Below are 14,426 nucleotides of genomic sequence, written 5' to 3'. Positions count from 1 at the left end.
TTTTGCACTAGTAAATCAAATATGTTCTGATTGGCAGTGATTGAGTCCAGTGTTGGGAGTAACGCATTCAAGTAACAAAATATCTGAATTTCTTTTTCAAATTCCCATTTATTGACTGAGACCTATTCTGTCCTTATGTTGAGAGAAATAATAAGTGCAGAGGCATTGTGTGAACATGATGGTTATTGTAGATCTAGACTAAAAACGAGCAAGCATTTACTCATCTCACTTGCACAAAAACATCTACAATATTCCTCAAAATAATACAAATATACTTTATTTATTATTTGACCTCACTTTATTAACCAACGTCTTTGCAGCTGACCCAGTTCAAACATACCAATAAGCAAAAATGACTTTCTTGTTGAAAGCTGCGTCCCAATTCAGAGGCTGCATCCTTCGAAGGCCGCATTCGAAGTCGAAGGTTGTCCTAATTCAAAGGATCCTTCAAAATGCGGCCTCCAAATGCATCCTTTGTTTCTCATAAAATGAAGGATACATCAGGTGGATCCTTCGCGGCCTTGCCTACCCCAGAATTCATTGTGTGCCAGTGATGACAGCATTTTTTTGAGAGAAATTGCCAAAATACACTTTTAAACGCAAGTATTGGGTTTCAGCTTAGTCAAATATCTAATGATACAAATGTAAAAAAAAAAAAAAAAAAAAAAAAAAAAAAGTAAGCTGTTCAAATTACATATCTTACTAAGATGCAAGTATATATAGTTTATACTATTTATTATACACACACTGTAAAGAGGTTGCTGTAAATTTTACAGTAACTTACTGGCAGCTGGATGCCAGTAAGTTACTGTAAAATGTTTTACAGTATTATTACTGTATTTTCACTTACAGTATACTGTACCATTTACTGTAATTGCATTTACAGTATTATTACCGTATTTTCATTTACAGTATTAGTATTGATTTTTTTTTTTTTTTTTTTTTTTTTTTTTTCATCATTTAAATTTTCTTTTTTAAATTTATGATTACCCCACCCCCCAAAAAAATCACAATAACTCACAAACATTTGTCCTTATAATATTCTTTTTAATCGTTGAACATTTTGTTTTAGAAGTACAAATTACAAATCTTGACCTTTAGGAGCCACTAGCTGAAGAAAAAAAAAGGCAACATCTCCAAAGTCCATAGAATTAATCTCCTGGTGACCATTTATATCTGTAGCATGGCAAAAACGTACACACACTGAAAAGCAAAACAGGCCTTAAAACAATAAAATACAGTCAAAGTCAGTGTTGTGTTGTTACATTTCAGTAATTTTGCCAGTCAAAGTTGACAAGCTCTCTGATGAGAAACACTGAGGGTTTCAGGCTGATGCTTTTCTTTGGACCTTTCCAGATTTCCATCTGATCTGTGCCTTTGGTGTTTGGTGCCATCAGGGTTGACTCTCAGAATGAACCTGCAAACACAAGCAGGGAAAAATATATAATTTTTTCAGACCGGTGTTGGCAGAATTTCCCCTAACCCTCAAACTTGATGCTGCATGTACTTTGGCGTTAATAAAAGCACTACATCTGATTCTGAATCCACCTACAGTAGTGGTGGGGGAAAAATCGATTCTGTTCAGTGTCACGATATTTTGCGCACGCAATTATATTGATACAGTAGCGCAAAGTATTCCAATATAGGTTATAAGGCTGTGACGGTGGCAGTTTTTTTTACCACTGCGGTGGTAATGGACCAACTACCTGCAGTGGTTGGGGGGTTATTATGAAAATTGAAATAAAAAAATGTAGTTTATTCGAGCAAAAAAGTCTTTATTTGAGCAATTCCGTCAAAGAAGCAACACAAAGCCTGTAAAGCATTCAAATACATATCAGTAAATATTAGAAACTTACATAATAGAAAAGTTAAATCTATAAAAAAAAAAAACTTTCGTTTAATACTTCCACACAAAGACACGTGATTCCACATGAAGCCATACCGCTCTGTGCTTTGAGAGGGATGACACGAGGAGGAAAGAGACCATCGATCTATTTTCTGATATCTTCATGTTTTCTACTTGCTGTAAAAGGTATGAAAAGTGAATTTAATCTTCCACAAGGGCAAGACATTTAAGCTACGTTTGAAATTGCGCTGCCAAAGAGAGCGAAACTAAAAATCAAATAAACTTGACGCGCCGTACATGTCTAATAACAAGCAAAAACTGTGTTGAAATGAATCTGACGTGCAAGTAAAAATGTAGGCTATCTGTCCTACAACGTTTTTCTACTTTACCACAGTAAAGAATGTGAATGTAATAGGCCTAAATAAAAGCGAACCAAGGAAGAAACGTTTATAATCCCCTTCGAAAATCGAGACCTAAGTGAAGATTTTGGGAAAAAAACAAGGTATTACATGCAGGGATGAGTCACAATTTTTGGATATTCGATTAGTTTATTTAATTATAGAATTATAGTATATCGAATAGGTTGTGTAATTATTCTCTAAAATAAAATCTCCATGTTTTTGGTGCTAATGCGGTGGTGACGCGTTCATATAATTACGTTCTGTAATAAGGTCCTGTGTCCTGAATGTTCAAGGACAAAGTTTTTGCACTAGCCTCCAGTAAATGTGTAGAAGATGTTCACAGATTTAATGTGACATTTGAAGTGAGTTGAGCAGTCTTATTTTTTGTAATGTCTTTGAATAATATGGGGGACATGAATCGCAATATATCGCAGAATCGAATCACAATACTTGCTGTATCGCAATGTTAGGAAGCGCAATAATATTGAATTGTGGCCCAAATAATGCAATACTATCGAATCATCAAATTTTTGCCAATTTCCTAACCTACAGGGATGGTATTACCCCATAATACATTACATTAAAATCATTAAAGCATTTCAATACATTCCTGTAGCTTAGATTTCCAGGGAATGGATAATTTAAATTAAACTTAATACAATGTAAGTTGCTTTGGATAAAAGTGACTTCCAAATGCATGCATGTAAATGTAATGTAATGTAAAAAAAAAATATATATATATATATATTTTGGTTTACCTGATTCTGCATTCGACAAAATAGACAGCTAATGCTGAAGAGTCGTCTGTTAGCAGTTGTAACTGGATGATGATTCTGCCCTTCATTGTCAGCATCCATGTTTTTGCTTTGAGAACAGACTCTCCTGAAACAGACAAAGTCACAGCAGCCTTTTAGTGTTATAGTTTACAGAAAAAAACTAAAATACAATAACAGAACTTATTACTAACAACAATAACATGTGGGGTGAAGATGAGGTAAGATATAATGTTGTATTGTGTTTATAGTTTTTAATCAATTAAACAACATTAAAAATATTAGTTAGCAAAACTTTGCTATATTGATAATGGTATATTGCTAACCCTTTCCTCCTCCTTCTCCTCTTCCTCCTCCAACGTCAACCCGTTCTGTGTATTAGTGGAGAGCGTCAGCAGTGATGTACAGTCCGGAGGGAATGGCCGCTGCAAATTCAAAATAAAGAACAGAAAAGAACATGTTTGCCTGCTTAACTAATGCATACTTTCAGCTAATTTAGTTGATGTCATCTTACTCACCTGTAGATGTTATCACCATTACGAAGGCAATCACAAAAAAGACTCCAAAATACACCTCCGACATTTCAGACGACATAATTCAGACCACAAACTTGAAAATAAAACAAAAGATGAAATTAACAATGGTGTTGGATAAAGGGTTAGTTTACTCAAAATTGTAAATTCTGTCACCATTTACTCACCCTCAACTTGTTCATAACTTCCATTGAATTATTTAATGTGCTGTATACAAAAGAAGATATTTTAAAGAACATGAGCAACCAAACAGTTACTGGTCCCCATTGACATCCAAAGTATTTTTTCTATTATAGAAGTCCATGCGGACCAGCCACTATTTACTAACATTATTCAAAATATCTTTATTTATGTTCAGACGAAAGAACTTCATGCAGGTTTAGAACACGTTGTGGGCGAGTAAATGATGACATAGCCTACATAATTTTCTGTTTAAGGTGTAGCTGCTACTACGTTATCCCTTTAACTTAGTTTTACTCAGTATTTACGTTGTACATCTGCCAAAAAGTTGTGAAAGAGGAGACAGAACATACCAAAGTTATTATGCTTCTCTGTTTAATAAGTTTACTTCGGCTAATTTAGGTGAAGTTGACCATAACGTTACATACCAGTTGATGTTATCACAATGAAAAGGCTCCAACACACTCCATCGTTGCAGATGGCATTATCCAGATCACAAACCTGAAAATAAATCATATAGGCCTACGTGAAAATATTGTTTAAAACCCGCTTTAACAAGGGTTTCGTCTATCTCACTTTACCTCAGTATTTCACGTTGAGTTCGCTGTTAGCTCGGTTAACGTTACCGACGACTCCGCCCGCCTGATGAGCTAACTTGCGTTTAAGAGGCAGAGGAACACACAACCATTATTTTTTATAGTTTTAACTAAAGAATATTTCGGCTAATATAGGTGAACTTAACTTACTCACCAGTTAATATTATCACCGTGACAGCGACCCGGCCGACAGTCAGGAAAAAAGACAGTAATAAAGGCACCAACAAAACATTCTGACGACAGTCAGGAAAAAAAGGCACTAAAACCATTCAGACGAAACCAAAACGATACATCATGTTAGTTTGCTGTTAACATAAGTAAAAACATTTGAAAATGTTTGTTTTACATAAAATAGAAATTATATACTAACCTTTTTGGTGAGTTACATGATCTTTTGTCCGTGCATTAACTGCCACTTCACCCCTCAAAAAAAACACTTGAAAAGAAATCCCTCTTGCCATTGGTCAGTTTTTCGCGGGCAAGTTCACTACTGTAAATTGATTTACAGTAGTGAAGAATTACAGTAGTGACCCTATATTTTCCCATAATCCTTTGCTGTTTACAGTAACATACTGTATACATATTTTACAGTATCTTACTGTACATATTACAGTAAAATACTGTTCAAATTACAGAAATCCGTTACAGTGCAGAAATGGACCATGGTGAACATATTTAGACAGCTTGTGAACCCTCTTTTGTTTTCAGACAGTTTAATATAGGCCTAACTCTCAAAAAAGTCTAGTACAAATGTCACTGCCACTTGTTAATGGCAGCTGTGACAGATGCTAGGTGACAAGAACAGTCCTCCGTAAGCTAGGCCGTCCCATTTAACAACGCTTAGCCTGACCTTCGAAGAATACACCCTTTGAACTGGGACACAGCCAAACCTCCTTCTCCTGGATCCTATTCTTCAACAATCCAGAATGGCTGCAGAGCTGAAAGGTTTGTTTGAGCTGCGCCCTCTACTGTACAGCCGTGCATTTGCATTTCCTTCAGCCTGAGGATTATTCATTTAACTTTTGCCGAAAAACAAAACAAAATAAAAAAAAAACAGGCAAGCCCAGCCAAGGTGAGAAAAAGTAACATAATTCCATAAAAAGTAATTCAATTATTTACTTTTTTAGGGAGAGTAACACACAATATCGTAATGCATTACTTTTAAAAGTAACTTTCCCCAACACTGATTGTGTCACATTTTCACACATTTTCAGTGTGGACACAATTACTTGTCACTAGAAGTGTGTTGTTGTGAAAACATTCCCCCATCATGTAAAAACCCTCAAAACACATGTGCAGTTAGATACAACTCTGTCCAGATAAATCATTCAGTGATGGGTAAAGTGTTGGACCTCCATCCAGTGTGGTAGCTCCCTCGCTGATGATTGGCAGTCCTTCTCCAGTAGCCGTGTATCCCCGCAGGTGGAAGCGGTAACGGCTGCGAGGGTCCAGCTTTAACTTGAAGTGATTTTTGCTGTGGTCACTAATCTTTTCTACCAGCATAGGGCTGTCTTCATTATCAACTGCAGAGAAATGGGGGGAGACAACAAATGTGTAAAAAATATTGTTTTAAACATTGGTTGGTGAGTTTATATTAAGTAGTTATAGTTGTTCAAAAATTTTAACTTAAAATTTTAAGGCATTCTGGGCATTTTTGAGCATACAATATATACAATTGCTAAGGTGTTTCAAGATTCAAGATTCAAGATTCAAGAGTTTTATTTGTCATTGGACAGTCTCCTGCACAACGAAATTTGCAAACAGGGCCACCCAGGTGCAATATCATCTACAATAAAAACATGTAAAAGGGTCAATAAATAAAAACAAAATTAAATAAACAACAATAGCAGCATCATAGTTAAAATCATTGACACACGCGTGCAGACACACAACAGAACGACTGTGAGAATGCAAAGTCAGTCAGTGATCTGCTTCGTTTAAAATTCTGACTGCCCAGGGGAAGAAACTATTTCTCAGCCTGTTGGTCTTGCTTTTGAGGGATCTGAACCTCCTCCCTGAGGGCAACATAGTGAACAGGTGATGGTTGGGGTGTCGATGGTCTTTTATGATCGACCTGGCTTTGGTGAGACATCTGGAGCTGGCGATGGAGTCCAGGGGTGGGAGTAGACAACCAATCACCCTCTCCGCGGTTCTGGTGACCCTCTGTAGTCTCCTTCTATCAGCCAATGAACAGCCAGCGTACCACACAGGGATGGCATGCACCAGCACACTCTCGATTGTGGCTCGATAGAAGGAGACCAACAGATTGGTCTGCAGCCTGTTCCATCTCAGTACCCAGTACTGAGTGTTTTTGTGTATTTATATAATAGACTTTATATAAAGAAAGATGGTGCACTCGTATTACTTTAACTGAGAGAAAGTGCAAAATGGTGGAATAAGTCCCGCCTTCTAAAGAAAAGAGCCATTCCCCTATCGCTAATGTTTATCGCATCACTGCAGCTGCCGTGCCGTTAGAAGCTCCGGTTCCTATAGAAACAGTCAGTGTTCTGAGATGCATGCTTAGGACTACGCATGCGAAAAATGCTGTTTTTTGTCATGATTTGAGCGTTTAGAAGCAAAATTTATGAGACCGTTTTCATTGGTGATTTCAAATATGAAATTTAATCGTAAGCTTGGCAAACAGTTTTGGAGAACTTGATGTTTCCTCATTCAAAGAGATTGGAGTTGAACTTGCATGCCCGAGAGGCGTTTCAAAGATGACCGCCAAGTGAAATGACTTGTCTTAAGCCGAGGACACACTTAACGACTGTAAGGCCGATTATAAGTGTAATTTGACACTTACGACTGATCATGCCCAAACGCGCTGAGTCAGAGATAGTTGCGTTCAGTCGTTGTTCACAGTCGGGGTTTTAAATCTGCTCCAGTCGTTGGAAACAGTCTGTAAATGTGTTCAGTTCAGTCTTAGAATGTTTCAGCTAGTCGTTAAAGGTGCTCTAAGCGATGTCACGCATTTTTTAGGCCAAAACATTTTTTGTCACATACAGCAAACATCTCACCATCCGCTCGCTGCCAGTCCCATGAACACACTGTAGAAAAACGCGGCCTCTGTAGACACCACAGGCTCCACAAACGGCAACAAAAACAAACTGGGCTAACCCGCACCACAAAACATAAACTGTTCCAGCCAGTAACCGACAAGGAGGATTTGGGGGGTTAGTGCGCGGATGAGGAGGGAGGGTCTAGCAAGCCTCCATTTTGTTTGACAATACTTTAAACGTCAACAAGAAGTGACGTCACCCAACATCACTTAGAGCACCTTTAAGTGTGTCCCCGGCATTAAAAGGATTTTGTTTATATGCAGTTTTTTGAGTTGCTTGCTATGCAGCTGATAGTGTGGTTTCTAGGTGTGGTTTCTAAGGAGTTGCCAAGGTGTTTTGAGTGCTTGGGTGGTTACTAGAGCATTGCTAGGTGATATCTAGGGTGTTCTGATTAGATGCTTGCTGGTTTTTTACTTAGCCAAGTCAAAAGAGTGTCTAGATTTTTTTCAACCATTGTATTTTATACCAGGCAAAAATCCCTCTCCTCAACAAACTGCTTCTAATAATCCTGATGAGAATGAATCAGGCTGTTAGTTCACACACCTTTTTGATACTGTAATATGTATCCTTTCAGGACTCCATTTGGCTGGTTGGGCGCAGACCAACGCAGTATCATTTCTGTCTCTGATGGGCTTTCCAGCAGTAAAAATGATGGAGGACCAGGAACTGAAAAAAATGGATGACAGAATTTGAAGCCCTCACCTTTCTTCAACTATTTTTATTTTTTGTCTCACGTTCTTACCTCCTTCTGGAGTGTGGAAAGTGAGGGCTTCAGACTCGGGTCCTTCTCCTTTATAATTAAAGGCACTTACAGTCAGTGAGTAATGGGAGTAGGGCTGCAGATCTCCCAGAATCTTCTTCTCCTCGTTACTGTCCGTTGTCACAACTGAGATGTTTGTCGGCCTACCCTCCCTAACACGCTCCCGTCTGAGGTGTCTGCTTTCTGGGTCAAAGTGCTTCAGATAAATCTATAGGATGGATGATAGACAATTTGTTGAAGAGATTTTACATCTTACATTTTTAAATTTTTGGCTGAGTTTAATACAACAGTATGTTACCTTGTAACCCTGCAGACGGCCCCTCACAGTTTCTCTGTTCACGGCCGCCCATGTCACTTTAATAGCAGTGCTGTTGATCAGAACCACTCCCACATCCAGAGGGGCCTCAAGAGGGACTGACAGGGAGAAAGAGCACCCACACTTTGATTCCCTTAAAAACATCTGTCTCAGGATTAACTAAAATCATTGTTCAATTGGGGTGAATTGAGATAACCTTACAGGAAGATGTCAGGAAAAAGGGCTCACAATAGCAGCAAAAATATACAACATGAAAAACTCACTCTCCTCTCCAGAGAATCCAATGGCGCTTTTGGGCTCTGAACCTTCTCCCATCTCATTAACAGCTTGCACTTTAATCTCAAAGGCAGAGAAGTTGCCCACATCTGTGACGATGAAGGGTGGAGAGGTGACGTCTTTGGTGTGCCAGGACGGACCGCTGCCCAAAACCTTCCTCCACATCACTTTGTAGCGAAAATCTGGGCCATTGAAACTACGCCTGTCCAACTCCTACAAGAACAAAGATTCAGTCTTGAGCTAGAATGTATCTTTCTGTGAACAATGAGAATTTCAAAACATTGGCAACAAGTACAGGGATTCCTTTTTTTTTATCAGTTTATTTACATTAACTGTCCGGACGAACTGATTCACTAGAATGAATCAGACTTTCCAACGCTACACGAGAAAGATTGGATCGTTTAGGATGAACTAATTCACTATAATGAATCAAACTTTCCAACATTACACATGAGAGAGAGTGGGATGACTGTTTAGGATGAACTAATTCAGTAGAATTAATAATACTTTTCTAACACTACATATACTCTATATATGAGAAAGAGGACGATTTAAGATGAACCAGTTCACTCAAATGAATCTAATTTTTAACAATTTGAGAGAGAGAGAGAGAGAGAGAGAGAGAGAGAGAAGAAGAAATAGAATAAATCATTCATGACAACATAACTTAAGAGAGAGAGAGACAGCCGTGTATTCTGACTTTTTAAAAATTAAAAAAAAAGGTTGGTTATGCTACACCACTACTTGTTGTGCTACCAAAAATGTAGTGATATGTACATTATATGAATTCCTTTTATCTAACTTTTTTGTCCATTTTCAAGCTTCTGTTCACTTTCTTTTGTGTTCCATGGGGAAAAAAACAAACAGGCTTGGAACGACATGAAGTGAATGCATTAAGACAGAATCATTTTTGGTCTGAATTGCGCAGCGCACCTTCCATGTGATGACAAGGGTGCCTGGGTCGATGGAATCACTGTGCACTCCTTCAGGGTTTCTGTCTGGAGCTGTAGAGGACAAATAATAATTTAGTGCCAAGATGTTCTAACATGGCAATAAAACTGTCACTTTACATCAGCCACACACTGAGAGAAGATACAAACACAAATTCAAAGAGTCATACAATGATTCAAAAGACAAAACAAATGCATCACAATGTAGCGGGACAAGCATTTTCTTTTTCAAGGCAATGTAAGCGTTCACACACTCGCACACACATGCAATGTTAACTTACGAGCAGCTGGTGTGGAATAAGCCTCCGTTTCCTTGCTCGGGTCACTCTTGCCGATGTCATTGATGGCGATGATTCGGAAACGGTAAGAAATGAAGGGCTTCAAGGGAAGGGTAGTTCGCTGAATGCTGCCTGACACACGGCTTAGCTCCTCCCATTCCTTTCTTTCAGATCCTGTCTCCTCGAACTCAATCAAATACTCTAGACACAAACATGTGTATATATATATATATATACATAAAACAGGAAATGACACTGATTTTATATAGACTAGCCCCCAAAAAGTATTTGGACACTTCAAACACACTTAAAAATGTATGAATGCCACTGCATTAAATGAAAAATATTAAGTCAAATAGCATTTTTTTTTTATAGAAAGCACACTTTTCAAGTATAAGATTTGTTTTTGTTTTTTAAATGATGGTTTCCCAAAATGGGGTTTGTGAGTTGATGAAACGCTAATAATGAAATAAATCAATCATACAAAATGTGAAATTAAAACAATTAATAAAACAAATAAATAAAAACAAATTAAAAGGAAACACTTAGTATTTTTGTAAAATATTTATTGAAAAAATTTAGACAAATATTTTATTTGTTTAACTGTATGTAAAGTGACTAGTTACCAACATCAGAGAAGAAAAATGTGTACCTCAAGTAAATATTTTAAAGGGGGGGTACCATGGTGTTTCATGTATTCAGAGTTGTTTACAGTGTTAAAGAGATGGATTCTCATGTTAAACATGGGCAAAGTTTTAAAAAAATATTTTGGACGAATAACGGAGAATTTCTGTGCCGAAAATCTTACTTCCGGGTTGGTACAAGTTTCGGCTGTTTTTTTTTCGACCGTGGATCTAATGACGTAGACCAGAGTGGAACTCCTTATATGAGCATTTCTCCCGGAAAAGCGCGGCCGCGCACACGTCGACTAGAGGAGAGCGAGACCGCGCACATCAACGCGCTTCAACAGGAAATCATCGGCAGCGCTGCATAGGATTTGTTCAAGAATGTCTCCAAAAAAGTGTGTTTTTGGATGTGAGGGAAAGCTTACCGTGTCCAGCTTCCCAAAGAACCCAGCGTTACAGGAACAGTGGATGTAGTTTGTTTTTCTGGGGCAGCAACGGTGTAGGAAGTGCGGTTGTGTGTTCTGGTCATTTCAGTGACGAATGTTTTATTAACAAGGCTCAGGTCGACGCTGGATTTGCAAATCGTTTGCTATTAAAACGTGGAGCGGTCCCAGTGATAAAAGACCCCATTTATGTAAGTACAACTGGATCAGATTTCTGTCTTTTGCTGGAAAGCTACCGCTTGACTCTATAGCTCCGCCTCCAGGAGCTCGGCTTTTTCCGGAGAGAATCGGAAAGCTGTATTTTTCTTTTATAAATTTAATAAAACTAAACACTTTTTTGAGATATTAAGGATGCACTACTGCTCTATAGGTACTCAAGATTAACATGAGATTAGGTGAAACTGTGCATGTTATGTACCCTTTAAGACAAAAAAAGAAAGAAAAGGGAATCCCTGTGCAAACTGAGAAAATGTGGTTTGATATTGATGTGATATTTTGTTATTGAGCACAATGACATTTATTTTAAGTGTGGTTTGAGTGTCCAAAAAACTTTCAAATCTTTGTTAAACCATCAATTTATACAGCATTTGACATTTAAAGGGGGGAAAAATCAATAAGAATTTCAAATAATGAACATGTATCAAATAAAAACTGCATACACAAACTGTGTGTACTGCATAAACACAGGGGGAAAAAACATATATTGTAACTGTACCTATCACAGGGCTGTTGTGATCATCTCCAGGTGTCCAGCTGAGAGTGACACTGCGTTCTTTAGGTTCGGTCATTTGTATTTGGGTTGGAGAGTCTGGTCGATCTGGCGAATGAGGGTTGACAAAGAGGTCAAGGGGTAAGATGCCAGATAAAACAAGGCATCTATGATTTTAAAGGTTATTTCTTGAATCTGCCTACAGCCAAACATGTCCTTTGTCCTTTCTGTAGGTCACATTATCATACAACATGCAGCACACATACAGCTATATAGATCCAGACATGTAAGGTTTAGAGATGGCCATGTTATAGGGAACAGGCCATTTATAAAGTTAACTACCAACGATAGTGATGGAGCCACTCGCTTCCACCATATCCAGAGCAGTAATGACTTCACAGGTGTATATCCCTTCATCGTCTTCTTCAACTTCAAGTATTATGACGGTGGTTTCATCTATCTTGTACCTAAGATATTTATGGTTAATAATGTTCATGAAATCACGTTATACAGTTCAAACTAAACCATTCTGCAGCATTTTGAGGGACATGAAGGTATTGTTGTATAATATCAAGAAAATGCAATTACCTGCCTCCTTGTTTATTGTAGATGCCTTTTTGTTACATATATTTAGCCAATGTATTGGATATAATGCATTGCATTCAATGTTGTTATTTATTTTGTTTGTAAAAGATGGCTTATATTGTTTTGGCATAGATGTACAGTAATTGGTTATGTATGTATATGTGACTGTGCTAACCCATGTTGAGAGGAGCAGAAAAGTGCGATTATGTGTGTGCGCTAGAGGACTCCTAGAACTTTAAATGAACTCAGCCATCTTAGTTGAGTTTACTGGAGGTCAAGGACATGAAGAGGTGGACCGCTTGCACCTGGCTGGAGAAGGATCTGGGAAACTTTGGAGGAGTATCAATCTAACGCCTGTTGTGAACAACAGAAGTATAAAAGACTGATGAACTGACTGCCTCTTGGGATACTGATACGCCAGTGCCCCCGACGCCTAGAAGCCCAGAGCTGAGGACAAGAAACCCCAAGCTGAAGATAAGAAGCCCAGAGCTTACTACACCTTTGATTCAAAACGTGATTATTGTATTTTATACCTAAACTATGAAGTTCTATTTACCTTTATATTGTTGTTTATAATAAAAAGAAAAGTAACCAATTAAAAGAAATTTAATTGATTACAAAATCTGCCTACTGAGATTTATGATGCTGGAAGACTTTTATTGAGAACATACCACAGAGGAGTCTTCTGACCAAATTGTAAGTACCTTTTGAATGCTTATGGTTTAGGTCAGATTTGACTTTCTTTACCTTACCTGAGAATAATAAATAAATAGGTAAAAGGTGTTAAGAGTAAAGTACACACCGTAAAACAGTATAAAAGCATACTTGTCTGAATCAGAGGACTCTGTGAGCTTCTTATGGTTCTTCCTCCACTGGACTTGAGGGGCGCCCTGCCTGGAGTCCACCTGGTACTCGCAGGTGAGGTTAGCCGGCTTCCCCCGCTGAATTCGCAGAGCCAACGGAGGTTTCACAATGACGGTCTTATCTAGAAGACAGAATTTGTAAAAGAAAATCTTGATTTTAAGTTTTTTTTTATTAATAAAAAAAAATATATAGTATTTTTCTTGCCTTATGTTTCAGTAAATTTCTTTATTGGCCAATTTATTACTTTATCTCAAATTTAGACTTTATAAAAATGTGTACTTTTTTTATGCAATATATCCTAAATTGTATTTTTCCTAACCTATTTTCAACCAGTTAGATTTTTGCTTATTATAAAAAGCTAAACAAAAGAAGAAAAATAACTTACAAACTTCAGTGATGATGATGATAATAATTAAAATATGCATAATATCATGCATGCAATTTTGCTAAGAATATTTAGATATTTTACTGGAAATCAAATTCTTTTTGCAGTTTGTTGGCTTTATGGGGATATTAGAATACAATAAAAGCATCAACATTAAATTAGTGTAATGAAAAGAAATGACCCTAACAGTCTGAAGTGAAACCAGTTATAAATCAAGTATGTGTGATTGCATGAGCATTCATGCATGTTAAACTCACTGAGTACGGCCAGCTCAGCAGTGATGGTGATTTTGCTGTTGCTGACAGTGCAGGTGTACTGGCCGCTGTCACTGAGGGAGGCGTTACTGATCTTTAGTGAGCCATTGGATAACTGACTCATCCTTGGGTTGGCTATAAGTGCGCCCCAGGACTCACCCTCCCTGTAAACACACAAAATATTCATTTTAGCCTGTTTAAATGGATACAATGTGCAATATTACAAGAACACCGATATTTAGAAATGCTGACTATTGAGTGTGATTCTGCCCGTGTGCCCTAATGGACTCCCAACAAAGCAGCTTCTCCCCAACAATATCAGGACAGTTCTGGCATGTGAGGAAGGGACACCCCACAGGATCAAGTCTGTCTTACCATGTGACATTGGGCCGAGGAGAGCCAAAGGTCTCGCAAGCCAGATCAATCGTCTGTCCCTCTGCCACAGAGTACATGAGTACATCTTCTGTCAAAATCTGGGGAGGCAGTTCTAGAGAAACAAAAAAACACACAAATCTATGATATTGTAGTCCCTGAATGCTGCCTTAGCAATCACCACAAAAAGCTTTTTTAGAGCTGCTTTCGAAAATTAATT

At 37.9% G+C, this 14,426-nt stretch overlaps 1 protein-coding gene and 1 long non-coding RNA gene across 2 annotated transcripts in view; one reads left to right on the top strand and one right to left on the bottom strand.

Moving 5' to 3' along the window:
- LOC307173320 overlaps nt 1-14,426 on the top strand; it is a 349,409-nt gene that overhangs the window by 200,022 nt on the left and 134,961 nt on the right. The gene's annotated exons all lie outside the window — the stretch shown is intronic.
- The window catches only part of LOC307173300 (neural cell adhesion molecule L1-like), a 32,087-nt gene continuing 18,638 nt past the window's right edge, over nt 978-14,426 (bottom strand). Inside the window, exons 9-27 of the mRNA XM_079896320.1 lie at nt 14,210-14,321; nt 13,838-13,998; nt 13,157-13,316; nt 12,089-12,213; nt 11,753-11,854; nt 9,972-10,169; nt 9,674-9,744; nt 8,728-8,953; nt 8,447-8,562; nt 8,131-8,356; nt 7,932-8,054; nt 4,484-5,852; nt 4,315-4,387; nt 4,162-4,234; nt 3,721-3,760; nt 3,539-3,629; nt 3,347-3,445; nt 3,006-3,129; nt 978-1,417 (exon numbers count right to left, since the gene is read on the bottom strand). Of these exons, the coding sequence (XP_079752446.1) occupies nt 5,629-5,852; nt 7,932-8,054; nt 8,131-8,356; nt 8,447-8,562; nt 8,728-8,953; nt 9,674-9,744; nt 9,972-10,169; nt 11,753-11,854; nt 12,089-12,213; nt 13,157-13,316; nt 13,838-13,998; nt 14,210-14,321 (1,844 nt within the window). The 3' untranslated portion in view covers nt 978-1,417; nt 3,006-3,129; nt 3,347-3,445; ... (3 more) ...; nt 4,315-4,387; nt 4,484-5,628. The remainder of the gene's footprint in view (nt 1,418-3,005; nt 3,130-3,346; nt 3,446-3,538; nt 3,630-3,720; nt 3,761-4,161; nt 4,235-4,314; nt 4,388-4,483; nt 5,853-7,931; nt 8,055-8,130; nt 8,357-8,446; nt 8,563-8,727; nt 8,954-9,673; nt 9,745-9,971; nt 10,170-11,752; nt 11,855-12,088; nt 12,214-13,156; nt 13,317-13,837; nt 13,999-14,209; nt 14,322-14,426) is intronic.

The sequence above is a fragment of the Squalius cephalus genome (assembly GCF_949319135.1).
Source record: "Squalius cephalus genome assembly, chromosome: 16".
NCBI lineage: Eukaryota > Metazoa > Chordata > Actinopteri > Cypriniformes > Leuciscidae > Squalius > Squalius cephalus.
Note: the sequence above shows the minus strand (reverse complement) of the source record. Positions and strands in the feature narration are given on the sequence as shown.